General features: G+C 32.8%; 2 protein-coding genes across 4 annotated transcripts in view; both read left to right on the forward strand.

Annotated features, from left to right (window-relative positions):
* Positions 1–6806, forward strand: part of LOC132713833 (serine/threonine-protein phosphatase 4 regulatory subunit 3A-like) — a 29013-nt gene extending 22207 nt beyond the window's left edge. For all 3 annotated transcript variants that reach the window (XM_060696512.1, XM_060696527.1, XM_060696520.1), the window contains exons 14-16: positions 265–455; positions 696–937; positions 1495–6806. In XM_060696512.1, coding sequence (XP_060552495.1) covers positions 265–455; positions 696–937; positions 1495–1608 — 547 coding nt within the window. In that variant the 3' untranslated portion in view covers positions 1609–6806. The remainder of the gene's footprint in view (positions 1–264; positions 456–695; positions 938–1494) is intronic.
* A 7604-nt stretch (positions 6807–14410) lies between these two features.
* LOC132713638 (uncharacterized) lies at positions 14411–18540 on the forward strand. Its single transcript, XM_060696289.1, has 2 exons — positions 14411–14472; positions 16958–18540. Exons 1-2 carry the CDS (start codon positions 14452–14454, stop codon positions 18074–18076), a joined length of 1140 nt encoding a protein of 379 aa, XP_060552272.1. The 5' UTR covers positions 14411–14451; the 3' UTR covers positions 18077–18540.
* Positions 18541–19858: the final 1318 nt, after the last annotated feature.

Consider the following 19858-nt stretch of genomic DNA (forward strand, 5'->3'; position numbering starts at 1 on the left):
TATAAGTATGACGCCAACATTCCAAAAAAATTGGAAATCATGTTTTGCAAAGGTCAATTTTGCTGTAAGTTGACTTGACAGTTGACTCAATATTTCATAGTAAACTTATAAGTAAACTTATTAAAAGCTTTCTCATTTTAAGCCCAAACGAATCATTTTAAGATCATGAACTTTGCATATTTGGTTTTTTATCGGAGCTTCTTTCAGATACTTCAAATAGGAAATTGTTATTTCAAATGAAGAAAAATTCCATTTTTCATACAGTAACACTGCTTTGTCATTGCGGAACAATCGTTTCCGACGTGACCAGCGAGCGCTAGAAGAAGAGGAAGAGATGTGGTTTGATCAGGAAGATGATGTAGATGATGGAGAGAATATAGTGCCAATGTCTGATATGCTCAAGAGTAAACTTGATGATTTTGATCAAATTGACAAATTTATTGGGAACAGAAGAGGTAAGCTTGTAAATTAATTGTTGTCTTTCTGTAACTTTTCTTTGGTCAGAAGTTTCAAACTTTGTGTCGACATTGATTATTATAAAATTAAAAAAAAAAGATAAAAGATTAAATTAGATAATTACTTGCAACTTGATGTATAGTTTTTGTTTAGTTAAAAACATTTATAATACATATATCTATTTGTGTGGGCAGTGCGTTACATAGAATAAGATTAATTTCTGTTTGCTGTTTTTTCAGACAAGGTCCAAAATGATATGAAAGAAACACCAACAAGGATAATCAATAAGTCTGCGTCTCCGATCAACATAACATTAAAATCAAGTCCTTTAACCAGCCCACAAACATCACCAGAACGACCAAACAGTCCGAACAGTCCAGGGTCACCAGGACGTACTGGCTCTGCTTGTCCCACACCAGCAGGCTCGCCGGCTACTCCAATACGTGATGATAAAGTTAATAATACACTGCAGGGGAAAAGGGTGTGTACAAAAATATTGTTTTTTAAATAAAATTTTCTAACTGTTTCTTGTTTTTATGCTTTGAATGGAAATATGAAAAGATTTTGATGTTGGAATAAAATCATTAAAAAAGAATTTTATCTGAAGAGAGATAATGTAATACTTCTGTTAACTTTCAAGTTAAACTACACTGATTATACCCAAACACAAAAATGTGGAGGAGGCTACACTGGAATTACATGGTTGAGTTGATAAGTCTTTCTCCACTGTGTCCACTTTAAAAGAGTCCTATACCTCTAGGATACCGATATAAGGATCTAGTATAAACTTAGCACATTTGTCAACCTGAATAAGGTTATTATTCAGGAATAAAGTGGCTTGAAAGAACTCCTGCCAGTATTGTGCAACTCGGTCAAGCTTACACTCAAAGATTAAATGCTGGAGAGCCAATACCACTATTTTGTAGTGTCCAAAATATAAAAACACGAAACATATTAAGTTTGGATATTTGTATATATGTTTCCTTTTGTTAGATTATCTGTACTTATAATTTCATTTGTGCTATAATATCTTTACAGCCTGGAATAATAGGCCTGGTAGATTATCCTGAAGATGATTCAGACGAAGAAGAGGAAGATTCTTCTGATGCAGCTCTCGGACCTTCGCCAAAACGTCAACGGTTAGCAACTTAATGACACAAAGCCCTTAGATATACTTACAGCAGGGACCTAAGTAGAATAGCCCACCTACAAAACTGTGCTGGCCAAGACATTTGTTGTATAATTATTTATATTTTTGTTGTGTGGTGCCAGTGAAGTGCTTGATGCAAAATTTCTCTACATAGGAAAGTTTTTATATCTTTCTGAGGAATAGAAATGATCAAGCGAGGTGGATAGATAGGGAAGGGCTGGCCCAAGTCTCCTCTGTCATCTATGATATGGTGGTAAGATCTGGGAAGACAATTCCTTACATCGAAATGCTGCCCTTGAAGAAAGGTTGGACATGAAACAACCAAAGGATATTTTATTTTTAGATAAAGTCATAATATGGCAATGTGTGAGTTTCGTATGAGTTTCGTATGGAACATTTTGAGGATCTTGTGAGTTAATTTTGTTAACAGAAATTCGATACTGGTAAATAAATATATAATGTATAAAATTTTGTTTCCTTTTACATAATAAAACAATGTAAATTGTTAATAAGACCAATACTACTTTTTATGACTGTGATACGTCTTTTTATTTTCTAAACAATGAAGACTTACCTCTATATCTGAATGAAGATGAAACAATTCTGTAACTGATTACAACTGAATTGTGAATATGACTGTGTACCCAGATATGTTGTAATTTGATAACATATTTCAGGTTGAATAAATACATGTTTAAAATTTATGCCAGATGCAATCCTTGTCAATATTCATGAGTTTTATATTTTTAAAATGCGGTCTTGATCTAAGAAAACATGAGCAGTTATGTTTGCAATCTTCAGTAGTTGTACAGAATTATTTTTTTTAGCTTGGTTCAAATAGAAGATATTCATTGAAAATATTTTTTTTAGCTTGGTTCAAATAGAAGATATTTATTGAAAAACTTATACTCTGGAATTTTTTTTTATTGAAGGTTGGAAGTTTTATTATTTTCAAGAGAGTCAAGTATTATAAATTTTGAAAATGGGAACCCTTGCATTGTTTTTTTTTATTTAATGATCAAATGAATAAAATCTCTCTGTATATGCATTTGAAAATTAAAACATTTTATATTTTACATACTTGTAGCTTGCATAGTGTTGTAAAATATGGAACATGTTTGTTTAGTATAAGACATATATGTGCCATTCTATGTAACATTATCATGTGTCTAATGTGTATAAATTTTTCTTTAGTGTTAGAAATATGTTCGCCAGATACAAAAAAATAAGCAACAACTTTTTGTATAAATTTTATTATATATACATATATTACAGTTGAATATACGGATATGCGAGTTCAGAACTGAAGATCTCAATGTAACATATTTCACCTTACATTTAACATTATTTTATTGGGAAAAAAATCATTTACTATATGTAGAATCTAAAGTAGAATTATTCGTGTTTTTTTTAAAAGAATTATTTGTCTTCTTCAAATCATACTTGTCTCTTTCATGTCTTGTGAACCTAGGCAACATTGTAAATGGTCATTCATTAAGAGAGTCAAATTGTTGTGTGTGATAGTACATGTTTATATAATCATTAATCAAAATATATTATGTCACAGTTTGTTTTCTGATGCGGATCATGTTGTGACAATAAGGTTCATCATTTACTATGTGACTGATGATTTTTACTCAAAAGCAGCAATTGTGTGGGATTTTTTTACATAGTGAAATAAACTTACAAAAAAATATATTTAAACATGTCACAGTATCTTTTTTATTTTGTGAATTGAACCTTTTTTTGTCTTGTCAAGTTCAAAGTAGATAAAAAAACATTTTAAGAGTTTTTATCTTCTTATTTTGACAGAGGAATAATGGTCCTTGAGTAGTCTTTGATGTAAGATGGTATGGTTTCATAAGTAAAGTGAATGTTAGCCTTTTTTGTTCATAGGGAAACAAAAAGTTTTGTTTTCTAAGATGTTTTTATTCTATATTTTTGAAAGAAAATTACGTCTAAGCATGTCTGTAATGCAATATTTATTGTTTCTACTGCCAATGCAAATTAAAGTATTGTTTTTTGGGTTTCTTTTATTTTTTTGTTAGCTAGGTACAGTACATTTTGTTGACATAATTGGCCAGTAAACAACCTTGATAATATGTTGCCAAAGTTGATATATCATATTATCAAAGAATAGGGCCATACCTAATTCATAGATTAAATAGTTTAGTCATTTACACTTGCAAATCTGTGACCATAATGACATTGTTATAATAATGTTAGATTTTGCAAGTTCAGCAAAGACTTATATATGTCCCAAAAATGCCATACGTTTTATTTTTATGAAATAACTGATCAAAATATATGATAATGGACTATTAGGAACTTTTTTGTTTGATATTTGAACATGAAAGTATTGATAGGTTTTATAGATGCTACAACATATTTTAAACATGAAAGAGGAATTTGTATGTTTTGTGCCCTAGAAAATGTGGTCATTTTTTGTTGATAACTCTTCACCAAAGATCATATATAAGTGCTAAAATTGTTTTCCATACACTGTTTTTTTTTCCCATTGTACCTTCTGGTACAGCTTTTATTTAAAACCTTACATTTATTTTTGTTTTCGTGTGTTGTCTGTAATGCGGATGGGAATGTTTTGCATCTGAAATGTACTGAATGAACTTTGAGGCATATTATTATTATTAATTAATTAATACACATTTTCTTTGTTTGTTTTATTTCTATACAATTATATATTTTATTCTTTATGAACACATTCACAGACTATCTTACAGTGATGACTTGTAATGTAATAGAGCATTTCCTCTTAGTATACATACCCTATATAATTTCAGTGCTGTTCAGTTGGTCATGGGGCCATCCATAGTGGTATGGCAGTTAATGGCAGCTGAAGAATACTGAAATATTAACTAGTACTTAAGAGGAAATGCAATATTATGGTTATAGGCCTCTTACTTTGAATATAACAATCAGTATTTCCACAAGAAGCAATTTATGTAAAGAATCTGTCTCATTAATGGAAATACATGAAAGAAGTAAATTTTAGGACATAGAATTCCATAAGTCTTGAAATAGATGTTCAAAGATAATTGGTGACATGTTTTCTGGCATACTCTAGTAAAAGCTTGTCTGGTAATCTGAACATTGATTCCGAACAACAGTTTACATGTATTTATTTACCCTAAGTAATTATAAGCATTGGTTACCCTTTAAAATCTATTTGTTAAATTACCCCTGTGTGTTGCTTTGTGTTATTTATTTAATCAGGATGTTTTATTACTCTTGAGTGCTAAAGTTGGTGATGAAAATTATTGGTCACATGAAATAGTATAAAGCCCTGGTTAGATTGTACTTGTGTACATTCTAACCTGTAAGCTGTATTGTGTTATATTTCAACTCTGAAATGGACAGTTCTTCATATGAGGAAGTGTGTCAACACAAATCCAACTGGGGGAAATGGTTATGAAAATATATGTCACATGGTAGAGAACTAATTAGTTGACTACTCTCACTTGTGTATGTGTTTGTGTGTTAATGGGAGAAGTGTTTTTTTTTTCATACATCCATCATCCTCATTGTAAATTTCTCATTCATAAGATTATCATGTAAGAAAATTTTAACTCCTGTATATTTGATGAATTCATTATTTTTTTGAGGAAATAAAAAAAACGTAGATGAAGTGATATTATTTGTATATGATTGACGATATATATGTAATTGATGTCATACTTCTTCCTTAGAGTAGTTACGTGTGAAGTCTTTAAGCATCAGTGACAGAAAATGTTTTACCTGCAACATCAACATTGAACCAGGCTGGCCTTCTATAAATTATTTGCTGCTCAGAGATCTCTAAACCAGTTAAATTTACAACAGACAGGTCAAAGCTCAGTTCAGAGTTAAACAAGTTCTTGATGAATAAAATCACTTGGAAAAATGTTTTTATGCAAGTAGAAATTTTAATGTTTTAAGCAAGTGTTAAAGGGACATTTAAATCATTTATACTAAAGCCTTAAGCTGCCCGATAAATTTCAAAAGAAATTTGTTTGATTGATGGCAGATTCCATTATATTAAGTGGGTAAGAACTACAAGTTTTAGTCTTGTATTTAGTCAACCGTTAGGAACATGAATTTTCATAAGATTCCTATATGATAAGACAAGCTGGATTGAAAGAGTAAGTGTTTTCGTGAAGTAAATTTAATTTCTGTAAAGTGTCATTCACTGAAATATTCTTAAAGGTTACTAAGAAAAAAAAACCATTTTGTTAAAACAGAGTTTTGTCATTTCTGGTCTTGTTCTTTATTATGATCTCCCTTCTTGTATACTAACAAATCAATCTTTTGTTGTTTTACTAAGGCTAAATTTAAGGAGGTACATTTGTTGTTCTTTCTACAAGCAAAGCAAGCTTATTTTGTGGTAATTGTAAAAACTGTGGAACAAATCAAAGACTGTGTCAAATAAGTGGGCTGGTCCCAACAAAAATGTATTGGAATAGGCTAATTCAGTGTTTGCGTGTAGCATTTTCATCTCTCAGCATTTCAGTGTTGTCCATAAGTAAATAAGCTGTGTTCTGAAAGAAAACCGTTGTCGAGTGGAATAGTTCCAAATGAAACTCTTGTGAACTTGTATCATTTTTGACATTTTTTTGTCTTACAATTAAAAATTTGAGGATTCTGTAAAAAAAAAAGAGATCAGTTTACATGTTTATTATTCACACTGAGGAAGGAATGGGTCTTTTTTTTAACTTGAAAGATACTAATATTTTAAACATTTAAACAAACTTTTTAAATTGTTGCAATAACAACTAGATAACTTACAAGAATCTTACGAAGATAGCACCAGACTTACCAGTTGTTGCCTCAACACTAAACTATTGAAAACTGCTTCTTCGTTTATATGCAGTTGTATTTGTTTCATGTCAAGGTGACTATGTGGCACTGTGGGTAGAAAAAGAGATTGCAATTTCTTCCATGAATCTGATGATTCTTGGGTAAGAGGTAGATCGAGTTGTTGTCAGGAATTGAAATCACTGTTTCATTTTTACTGTACCTGAATATAGGTTCTGTTAATTTGTCAAATCAAATTTTATACTTTTCTCTATTGTATATAGCAGTTGGTCAGTTCTACTCTATTTTGTTGTCAATCGTAGATCTGACTGGCTTTAGGACATACAACTTTATCATGTACAAATAATCATTAACAAATCTAAATTAAAAAAAATATGAAATGTGAAAATTGTTTGTTATTCTTTCATTGAATTAATTACATTTTGTAGATGTATTAATGCTACCAATGAGTTGTGACAATTATTACTGATTTTATTGCAGCCAATACGTCTTAATGTAAATGGTTGTTTCAACTTAGAATTTTTGACAGTCCCTTAAAAGTTTCATACACAAGTCAGGTTACCAAAAGTGTGGTATATCTGGTGAGACAGCACAGATAAGCAAGCTGGCCTTGATCGGTGGCTAAGGACAATCACTTGATACAAGCAGAGCAAGGGTCAAGTAAGCCTAGTGGTAGTGGTGGTGTGGCAAAGACGATAACACATTGAGCTAGTAATATAAAGGACTGCTGGATGCATGGGTTTAAATCCCTTCCGATACAAGCTGTTGTTTCCATGAGGAAGTAACTACTCTCCTTGCTTAGTACTGGTTAGTTCAAGGAACTGATTTGAGAGTGTTTCAATAAGCTTATAGCTCTCAACACAAACTAAAATAAGTTTGTATAAACTTAGTAAGGATACGATGCTGACTCGAAAGCTGTAGTTAGAGGTACTTTTTGTATTTGTGACTGATTCTTGAAATCCTTATACAAGTGGCGAAGTGAACTTTGATTATGTAATGCAAGACATAACACAGGCTTGGCTTGTAGGGCAGAAAATATATTTCTAAACTACTGTAGCATCATGATCATCTCATCAAAACTAATTATGGACCTTTCCGGTTTTTCGTAGCAGAACATTTAGTCACACCTTTTCCATTCATTGCTAGGTCAACTGCTCACTAACAGTATCACAAACATAACCATGTGTTCTTTTGTGCAAACCAGGTCAACCAGTGACTATGTATTATCTCAGTGTAGCAATTGGATAACAAGTTAGCCAATTTACATAAAACTGTTAACACTGGAAAGGGGGCGGGAATCAACTTTGGTTTCTGCTCAATAACTTGAGTTTGTTTTGGCCTGCTGATAAAGTGTGGATAGCTTCTATCAAGAGGCAGCTTTGGGTTGCTCTATGGGTGTATGTAATCACGGTCACTGTTGCTAAAAAAAGAAATTAAGTTAAAATTAAATACATGTATTGATAAAAGATGACTAGTTTAAACTAGAACTATCACTAAATGTGATTAATACCCCCACAAGTCTGCTTCGGAAATGAGGATGTTACTAGTAACAGAATACCTTGTTTTATTATAGAATTGAAACATAGAGTTATGGTTGAGGGAAATTAAAGATAATTGTGGTTCATGTATGTTGCATTTCCTTTCAATGTGGTTGGCCATTGATGAAGTTTAATTGAATTACTCCGTAATAAGTCCAGAAAGAAAAAGAACAAAGGGCAATAACTCTATAAATACTGAAGATAGAGTTATAGTTCTTGTGCACTGCACTTCCTCTTATTGTGCTTGACCATTGTATGAAGTTGTTTTGAATTCCAACCAGTACGTTTTAAGTTATGCTCCGGACAAGGAAAAGTATCAAAGGGCAGTAACTCTGTATTTTGTCAAAATGGAGTTATGGCTCTTGTGCACTGCACTTCCTTTTAATGTCCTTGACAACTGTATGAAGTTGTACTGAATCCCAAACAGTAGTTTTCAAGTTATGCTCTGGAGAAGGAAAAGTAACAAAGGGCAATAACTCTGTAATTAGTCAAGATGGAGTTATGGTTCTTGTGCACTGCACTTCCTCTTATTGTGCTTGACCATTGTATGAAGTTGTTTTGAATTCCAACCAGTAGTTTTCAAGTCATGCTCTGGACAAGGAAAAGTAACAAAGGGCAGTAACTCTGTAATTAGTCAAGATGGAGTTATGGTTCTTATGCACTGCACTTCCTCTCAATGTGCTTGACCATTGTATGAAGTTATAATGAATTCCAACAATAAGTCTTCAAGTTATGGTCCGGACAAAAGAAAGCAATGGAAAAGTAACAAAGGGCAATAACTCTGTAATTAGTCAAGATGGAGTTATGGTTCTTGTGCACTGCACTTCCCCTTATTGTGCTTGGCCATTGTATGAAGTTGTTTTGAATTCCAACCAGTAGTTTTAAAGTCATGCTCTGGACAAAGAAAAGAAACAAAGGGCAGTAACTCTGTAATAAGTCAAAATGGAGTTATGGTTCTTGTGCACTGCACTTCCTCTCAATGTGCTGGACCATTGTATGAAGTTATAATGAATTGCAACAATTAGTCTTCAAGTTATGGTCCGGACAAAAGAAAGTAATGGAAAAGTAATAAAGGGCAATAACTCTGTAATTACTTTAGATAGAGTTATGGTTCTTATGCACTGCACTTCCTCTCAATGTGCTTGACCATTGTATGTAGTTATATTGAATTCCAACCATTAGTCTTCAAGTTATGGTCCGGACAAAAAAAAGAAGGCAATGGAAAAGCAACAAAGGGCAATAACTCTGTAATTACTTTAGAAAGAGTTATGGTTCTTGTGCACTGCACTTCCCCTTATTGTGTTTGACAATTGTATGAAGTTGTTTTGAATTCCAACCAGTAGTTTTCAAGTTATGCCACGGACAAGGAAAAGTAACAAAGGGCAATAACTCTGTAATTAGTCAAGATAGAGTTATGTTTCTTACGCACTGCACTTCCTCTCAATGTGCTTGACCATTGTATGTAGTTATATTGAATTCCAACCATTGGTCTTCAAGTTATGCTCCGGACAAGGAAAATGCAACGGACAAAAAAAAGAAGGCAATGGAAAAGCAACAAAGGGCAATAACTCTGTAATTACTTTAGATAGAGTTATGGTTCTTGTGCACTGCACTTCCCCTTATTGTGTTTGACAATTGTATGAAGTTGTTTTGAATTCCAACCAGTAGTTTTCAAGTTATGCCCCGGACAAGGAAAAGTAACAAAGGGCAATAACTCTGTAATTAGTCAAGATAGAGTTATGGTTCTTGTGCACTGCACTTCCTCTCAATGTGCTTGACCATTGTAAGTAGTTATATTGAATTCCAACCATTAGTTTTCAAGTTACGCTCCGGACAAGGAAAATGCAACGGACGTCTGGACCGACCGACCGACCGCCCGACCGACCAACCAACCGACCGACCGACCGACCACCGGGTGACTCCTATATACCCCCCCAAACTTCGTTTTTGGGGGTATAAATACTAATTGTACTTGAGCTTACTGGGGGACTTTGTGATGGGCTGTCATTTCTTGAAATGACATATGACATCTCAAGCCGTTCAGTAAAATTTTACCAACCTTAAGTGAGAGCTTTCCAAGAGTTGTATTAATGATCATGATTTTATGAATAACTTGGTCACTTGAGCTAAAAATATATTTTCAAAATGAAATCTTGTCGGAAGCTTCAAGATTCAGAGCCTAGTATATTTGGTATTGGTCAAGAGATTCTCAAGTTATATAACTCCAGCATGTGAGGTTTTACCACATTTAAATGCAAGTTGTGCACCTTAGTGTTTGCGTGTGGATTTATTCAGTATTTGTAGTAGAGTAACAGCCCTTGACTAAGTAAAAATTTGCAATTTTCAACTTGTGTCGCATGTAGCTCAAAAAGTATTTGACCTGAAGTCAGTAGATTGACAAAACAGTGGAATGTGGTCATCTGTGTCATGACATTTATAGGAATATTGGTCAGCATGTGTAGTTGTGCACCTGGGTGTTTGCGTGTGGATTTATTCAATATTTGTAGTAAAGTTATTGTCCTTGACTTAGTAAAACTCATTCTAAAATGTTGTTAAGTGTACCTTTAGTACTAGAGTAAGAATCAAATATCTTTACAAGAATGATGATCAACATCATTTTGAAGCTGTGCACCTGGGATTTTGCACATGGATTTTTTTTAGTTTTGTTAGAGTTATTGCCATTGACTTATTATAAATTATAGACTCGTTCATGCATAGCTCAAACACTAATTGACCTATAGTCCTGAAAGTATACAAGAATGTTTGTCAGCATGTGTAGTTATGCACATTGGGGTTTGCTTGTGGATTTTTTCAGTATTTTTGTCATTGACTAAGTAAAGGATTTTCAGTTTTCAATTTCGTGTCACATGTAGCCCAAAAACATTTGTCCTAAAGTCAGTAGATTGACAAAACAGTGGAATGTGGTCATCTGTGTCTTATTGACACGTTGCTATCTCATTTCCATTTACTTGAGTGATTAGTACAAGCCCATCAAGACTGAATTCAAATTAGTCATACAAACAAATATCATAACCATTCCTGATATTTTTGGTTGCTTGTATCAATACATTTTTGGGGAGGCTATGCCGACCCAATGTTAATAACTGTCCGTCAAATCTTACTGCCGCGGTAATCAGGTCAAAAAATAGTACCTTGATTTTTTCTAAGCTGACTCATCACTCATCACAGACATTTACAATATGAAAATATTTTCATTCTTTAATTTCATATCTGCAATTTGTAAAGATAATAATTCTCTGAAAAATTCTTGATTTTTGTTTAAATCACTACTCCGTGACGTCATACTGCCGCGGTAATCAGGTTTAGGCATACGTACGTCTGTAATAAATAGTTCTGGTATGAAAACCCTTCAAAATAATAACTTTTATCAATATTTTTTTAACAAAAAGCATAAATGAAAATTTATAAGTAAATGCTTTAATTTAGTGGCAAATATTCTTTATTATTTTTGATAACAATTTTCCAATTACTACGCAGCGACCATGTTTATGACGGGTCATTAACTAGAACGTTGCAACACCGTATTCTCAATATCATGCATGTTCTTTTGTTGTTATAAACCATTAATAGTCCTTAATATTTTTTAAAGACAAATAATTGTAAACTGTCGCTTACATCAGAGACATGGATCATGCTTGCGTGATAACTAAGGAAAACTAACTTATTAGTACACCCCAGGAGGCTATACGCGGAAAACGCTCATAAACCGCTATATCATATAGCTGTGAGTAAATATTTTGCATACATTTAACTAAAAATTCACTGATGGTGATGAACATATAGTTTGAAAACATTATATTCTTGAACCATTATCGCCGAAAAAAAACTATTTAACTACAAAACCCCTAAGGACCCTCCGACAAAATTCCAGCACAATATTACATTTTTACGGAAGCCCATAAGTGCCATTTTGTCTTAGGACTTTTGTCTTATGACTAATGACTTTTGTATTATGACTTTTGTCTTATGTATTATGACTTGACAAAAAAGGCGGCAAAAAGGCAAGTTTCATCACATGCGCCCATTATGGCTGACGGAGGTAAATCTGATAGTGAAACAGAAGACAATTTGGTAAGTGTTGAAATTTAAACAGTTAGGCTCCCTTATACAAGCTTATTTCTCAATGTATTATTGTTTGTTTATAGCGAACACTATTTATGCTATTTATTTATAGCACATACTTGCTCCGATTCATGTATCAGCTAAAACTACAAAGATTTCATCAAGAGTACAAAATTTAGACAATTTAACAGGTAAATATTCCTGCTGTTAGTGCAAAGTACTCCTCACAGTGTTATCTCACCAAATCTGGTCATTAACCTGTGCAATCACTTGAACAATATATTTTGACTTTCTTTGTGTTGAAATAGTAAGGAAATAAATAAAAAATATCCAAGATTAATTAATAAGTGATTTTACTGCTTTGATGTTTGCAAACATCATGATTTACTATGGCCACCTGTTTTTTTATGTTAGCAGGGATAATGCCTGTCATAAGAATCAAATTTCAAATATAGATAAACTTCATTCATGAGTGTAAAAGCGGAATAAGTTTCATTCCCTAAAAAAGCATGGATTATGATACACTTGACGGCTTAATAAAGGACTGGTACCACTTGGCAGATACAGCGTCATTAAAGCCAGTTAGCATATATAACACGTAATGTATGGTAAGGTGATGTGTATTTTGAGAAACAGCAATAACATTAAAGAATATTTATAGGTCTGATCATATTTCACTTAATGAATTTTTTACAGCACATAAAATTTCAAAAATATCTATAAATTCATCATTTAGATTTCTAGAGTTTTATCTTTAATTCAGTTTGTATATATTGTTCTGTACTATGGTCTGTATAGAAACTATGCGAACAACAGGGAAAATATAAATCACTTTTATCTACATCTTTCAAGTTGCTGGCTATTACTGTAAGGTGAGATATAAAATGATGCAATGTTGACCCGGTATGAACTGATAAGTCACAACACTTGGAATAATCTATTCATGTGTAACAAGTTTATTCAGGAGACCACTAAATGATTCAAGGAATAATTAATGATAATTTATCAAGAATAAAATAACAATATCTATTTCAAAATCATATCGAAGTAACACTTTCTGTGTCATAGGCTAATAACAATTGATAACACAACTTTATATGAGACATGTATAAATGTTATAATGGAGTACTTATAAGAATGCTACACTTTAATTTAAAACTGCCTTTAATAAGTGTTTTTAAAGCAGTTACAATAACAAAATCAATTAAAAAAAACCTGACCAGCAGGATTATTGTTCTCTAGAACTGAATTGGATAACACAAGCGAGGAATGTCAGTTTTGATTTTGAGAAACATAACATTTGAAGTAGATTTATGGAAAGATAAACATAAAGTACCTTTGTAAATATTTACAAAAAGGAAAGGTTTGGGAGAATAAGTGTATTGGAAACCCTTGCATTTTCCCGGCCATCTGTGAGATATCTCACTATACACTCCTGGTATCTCACTTACGGAGAATTTGAATTTTGTAGCAAACAACAAAGCATGATTTATGTGTGAAAATGTAATTATTAAGATATATAAAAATTATTCCAAATTTCAAAATATTGTTTTGTTAATAATAGAAATTCAACTTCCAAGCTCTTCACTGGCATGTGTATCACTGAAAAGAAAAAAATGGAAACAAAGTGATCCCCCTGAAGCATTAATCACAACAAAATTATGCGAAAATTGCAGACTCAGTTTGATTGAGTCTGTACATGAGGGATAATGAATAAGTGCAACATCCCTCACGCCAACTTGTACCGTCTTGAGCGGTACTCAGTTATCCACACTTAATACTGCTGGCATCAAAGATCACGAAGGGCCAGAAAAGTATACCAACACTGACGTACATTTTAGAACCATCTTGCTCTTTTATAGTTTTACTTTTCACCTCGATTCTAATTGCAAAGTTGTCTCAATATCAGGTTCTTTTTTTAGAACACATCAGTCAAACAGTGGCTTAGTAAGGTTTTATGAATGTCCAGCCACATTAATACACTGATGGTCACTCCTTTGCCTCTGTTGAACATGGTCAGGATGTTTGTCCCAAATATTTCTCGGACGAGTCCTAATATGGACCATTTCATTTCGTGAGAAAAAGTAGTTTACAGTGCCCTAAATCTTAACTCTCTAGAATTTACGTTTTCACCGCAAATTTTGTAAAGATTTGCCAGGAAAATGTTTTGATTGGTTTTCTAGGTCTTATTCCATTATTGGTCATCTGATTTATGAATGAATATTATTTGTTAGATTAAGTAACAAGATTCTTGCAAGACAGACACATTTTGATACATTTGTGAAACTTGATTCTTGCAATATTCTGTATGAAATATACATTATTTTCTCCTACAGGAAAATGTGAGAAGAAAACAATTAAGGAAAGCTAGTTAAAAATATAGCAGGGCAAAAAAAGAAGAAGAAACAGCTTATGATGGAAAATCCAAAAAAGGTAAAAAATGAGACATTCAGTCTGTTACGTTACTCTGTTTACAATGGAAAATAAAAAGTATTTTTTCAAGAAACAGGTTTATGATTTAGAAGTACAACTCCCTAGATACTGAATAATGATGTTTTACCAAATAAATTTTTGCTTTGGCAGTTGCTGGGTCCTCCTAAAGAAGTGTGAAGAACATGTCCCATGCCTTTAAACTTGCAACAAAAATAAACATTTTAGTTTAGAAAAAACAGTCTTTCATATATGTACATCTTTATCTGAGTCATGATTTAATATATAATAATTAAGGATTTTAATTAACTCTTTAACTTTTTAAAGCAGCATACTTCAAACATTCATGAAAATTCTCATGAATAATATGAAAAGGAAAATATTGTTATGAACAAAGTAATAATCTACTTACAATCCACGTAAATTAGCAAAGGTGGTTAAATTGGCAAATATAGCCCTTTCGTTACGCGTTAGGAGAATTATGGTGATACATAATGCAAAACCAGTGATTTATCCCAACATGTAAATTATAACTTAATTCTTGAATCTCTTTACTTTTCTTAAAATCTTAGCATATTTATCTTAAGTTTGAGTTTTTTTTAAAAATATTTTGACTCATCTGGAGGCATGCATCTTTAATGCTTAAAGTCATCTACTATGATACTTTGTGCATGTACAACTTTGTTCTTTTGTCAGATTACGTGCCATATAATCCTAATTAATATAAAAATCAAGTTAAGTGAAATGGTTGATTCAATTGCATTAATTCAGCATAACTTATTCAAATTATAAATAAATAAGAAGTTTCACACTATTGTCTTTTTTTTGCGTTCATTGAACGCTGCCTTAACTTGTTGATTTTGTTTATCATATTTTGTGGAGGAATGAAATATGAGAGTACCTGAATCAGTTGTATTTTGATATCACTATATATATACATGCAATGATATGTAATTAATATGAAAAGTAAGACAGCTTGTAGTATGTAATCATTCAAAATATTACTTTTTTCCTCTCCAAATTGAATGTTTTATGTTATGAAACTTTACTATAATGTATATTAATATGTGAAAATACAAAGAGTACAATAAATGATAATTATTAATCTGATATTGAGGAATCTATGGTGAAAAAAAGGATTTTTTTTATAATTTAAAATATGACATTTTGAAGCCAATTCTTTGTTTTTTTTCTAAACATGATCAATAGGTGGAAATGTAAAATCACTTAAAGAATGATCTGATACATGCAGCGGTTCTCTACCAAATCGATAAAGATTTCTTGAAAATGACAAATAACAAATGTTTGACTTTTCATTCTTCTAAAGCATTTGTGCAATGTTTGACTACATAATATAAAAATAAACACTTTAAATAACCTACATGCAAAATCTTCTTTTATTTCTATTAACACTAAGATTCAGTTGTAGAAAACAGTTTGAACATTTATGATTATTTTGGCACAGAACCGACATGCAAATAACAGTCAAATTTAGTATTCGCAAGTAAAATTATCACCAAGGAGATAGGGTAATAGATGAGCAAGCTGCGAGACTTCTTACTTCTTACATGTCTGTATAAATCAAATAATGCATACTTCTTAACCCGTAATACACAATACATAAGCCGTATTACATATGCCATGATACAAAATACAAAAGTCAAAATACATAAGACATAATACAAAAGTCAAAATACATAAGACATAATACAAAAGTCAAAATACATAAGACATAATACAAAGTCAAAATACATAAGACATATACAAAAGTCAAAATTAAGACATAAAAAGTCAAAATACGTTCTGGTCTTTGTGATACATTGACAGAATGTTTCATCTCTATAAATGTTTTATTTGAAAGCTGGTCGAGTGCAATCAAAAATTAAGTCAAGAAGTCAAATCAAATTAAGAGCATGCAGGTGTCTGTGTGTCCATCCGTCTGTTTGATGTCTGTGTCTCCTGCTACACAATAACTGTAACATGCTACAAAGTAGCTGAAAAATTAACAGAACAATACAATTGCTTAATTTGCAATAATCAGGTAACACAGTCATCATGATCACTGGTTGCTCGCGACTGTATTTTAACACAGGGTAACATTTCTTTTGTGATTTTCATGAAACATGTTCAAAGTGTTCATAAGGTATTCTCAATATTGGACATTAAATGAGTGGTAAATACTAGATCACTTAGTTAAAATTTTAGTCTGGTGACTGTGTTTTGATTTTGTCAAAACCTAGATTAATTTAACGAATCAATGAATACGACCATTGCGTAAAATTATGTACTTTTTTGAAAGAAATAAACAGCAAGTTTTCATGTGAGTGACACATATTTTTGGGCGCTTTATTAAATAACGTATACATTTAAGTTTTCAATGAGATTCAGTTATGATGGTTGAAAGATTCATAAAATTTCTATATAAAACTATATCCCTTGGTGTATTTTCAATAAATTACTCTAGATAGCTTATTATTTCTTCTTTCAGAAACAGCGAGGTACTGGTAGACATGCCATATATAAGTTGCACCTTGGATGGCTTCATGAAACTCGTGGGAAGTTAAGACAAGTTACCGCACGGAGAGGAGGCGGTACAAGAATATACGAATTTAAAAAAGAAGAAGAGCAAACTGTTCAGACAGTTATAAATTATGCAACTAGCATTTTCTTTCCAGATGGAAAAAATGATATGGGAAAGTTATCAGATATGGTAGTGAACCTGTCTACATATAACGGAGAAGTAATCTCAAAATTTGTCATGCCAAATGGGGAAGAATGTAATTTGCAAACATACTTGAAGTCTATCGGCGTGTTTTCCTCTCAGTACTTTTTATATTTGAGAACATCTAAAAAACAGGAGATTGACGGTAGAGAGCCAGTTAGACAGCATGTAGATGATAAAAGCATTCCGGTTCCTTTAACATCATTGATAGTAAATGACCAAACACCTGGTGAAATATGTGTAAAGTACACTAAACTTTGCAACTCATCATACACAGCAGAATGTTCACAAAAAATCTGTCAAACCATTGATGACTGCTTTCTTGACACAATTGTAAGTGATCCTGACAGAGAAAGAGATGGGTATAATCCACTGGAAAATAGTTTCAAAGTGACAGGCATAACAGTCAACAAGATCTCTATTTTGAGCCAAGCAGATCCGAGTTCTAACCACTTTGAATATCCAACAGCTACATCAAATGCAAAAGGAATAATTCATACACCTGACCAGATTGTGGGTTTTGAGAAGCAAGAAAACAAGGAAATCATACTTGGAGTACTTTATAAAGAACATAATTCTGGTGCATATTTTCAGTGGTATAAAAACAACGAACTCTTTGCAAGTGGACCTGACCTTTGCTTAATCCCCGTAACTGATCCTGGTGAATACTTGGTGAAGGTATCAGATGAAGATACACTTTATGAATGTGCAGCTGTAAGGGTGGACTCTCAAGCTTTGCTGGCAGAAAAAATAAAACTTTCAACAAACACTTGTCATGCAACTCAGGAGATTTTAACTGACCGAGTAAGACTTCAGTCCCTGGATGACAGTACAGTTGATACTGCTTATGTAACTGAACCATTCAATGGAGGACAGTACAGTTGATACTGTTACTGTTACTGAACCATCAGTAGAGGAGAGAACAGTTGTTACTGTTACTGAACCATCAATGGAGGACAAAACAGTTGGCACTGTTACTGAACCATCAATGGAGGACAGTACAGTTGACACTGTTACTGAACCATCATGGGAGGACAGTACAGTTGACAGTGTTACTGAACCATCAATGGAGGACAAAACAGTTGATATTGTTACTGTTACTGAACGATCAACTCCTAGTTATGATTCCATTACAGACAATGAAGTAATAAAAAGCCATGTCATGAATGAGAATGTGAGTGAACAGACAAACTGTGACTATATCAAAGAACGTTCAAGTACAGCCAAGTATAATCCTATACACGCGCTTAATTTCTCAACAGATGTAAATGTGCCAGAAATTCCTTATGATAGTTTATGTATGGGACCTAAAATTGGGGAAGGCTCTTTTGGAACAGTACATTTGGCACATTATCTTTTTTTACTCCAGTTGCAATAAAAACTGTAAAAAAATAAGGCGAATTAAACTAGTCCAGAAAGCTCTTGAACGAGAAGTTAAAGTTCTTCAGCAGAGTAAGGCTTATCCACACATTATTATACTGTTTTTATGGGGTATTCAATATATATTTAATGCATTACACATTGTGTCTGAGTACATAAAAGGATCAAATTTAGATGGCCTACTGTTTTGGTGATCGATGCCAACAAATCCCCCTTCTAAAAAAGTGCCACATTGCTTGAAAAGATACCCCAGGCTGTTGCTTACTTGCCACAAACAGTTCTCCTATTATATATTACATCGAGACTTAAAGCCAGAGAACATCATTGTATCAGAATCTTTAGAAGTAGTGAAATTATGTGACTTGGGGATTTCAAAATTGTTAACAATAAATAGTTCTGCTACCACCTATTGCACCAGGTATGCAACCAGGTACCCTTATCTTTCAAGCACCAGAAATTTTTGCTTGGTAATATACCTGCATCAAACAAAATCTGATGTTTGGGGAATGGCAGGCACTCTTGCAGAATTATTCCAGTGAATGTCCAATGTGGGGATTACAAGAGGAAGATGAAGAAGAAAATGAAAGATCAGCTGTTTGAAACAATTAAAGAATTTATGAGTCAAAAAGAAGTCCCACATGGCATTACAAAACTTGTACAAATGGACTGTATTTGTAGCAGAATAGTAGACATTGTAACCAAGGGGCTGAACTATGATCCCAATAGCAGACCAGTAGCGACTGAATTCCCAACAGAGTTTAGTAAATAAACTAAGATATGAACGGGTGAAGCAAATAAGTAAAAGTGATATAATGGAACTGAAATATTATTGTTTGATATATATTGAGAGTGACGTCAAAAGTGGTTAATATTACATTAAATAAAACTTTTTATACCCCCGAAACGAAGTTAGGGGGATATATAGCAGTCAACCGATGGTCGGTCAGTCGGTTGGTTTGTTGGTTGGTTGGTCGGTCGGTCGGTCAAGCGGTCCGTTGCATTTTCCTTGTCCGGAGCATAACCTGAAGACTCATGGTTGGAATTCCTTATAACCTCATACAATGGTCAAGCGAATTGAGAGGAAGTGCAGTACTCAAGAACCATAACTCCATCTTGACTAATTACATAGTTATTGCCCTTTGTTTCTTTTCCTTGTCTGGAGCATAACTTGAAAACTACTGGTTGTAATTCAATACAATTTCATACAATCGTCAAGCACAATAAGAGGAAGTGCAGTACACAAGAATCATAACTCCATTTTGACAAATTACAGAGCTTTTGCCCTTT

Source organism: Ruditapes philippinarum, unplaced genomic scaffold (genome assembly GCF_026571515.1).
Source record: "Ruditapes philippinarum isolate M1 unplaced genomic scaffold, ASM2657151v2 ctg635_1_1_1_1, whole genome shotgun sequence".
NCBI classification, from domain to species: Eukaryota; Metazoa; Mollusca; class Bivalvia; order Venerida; family Veneridae; genus Ruditapes; species Ruditapes philippinarum.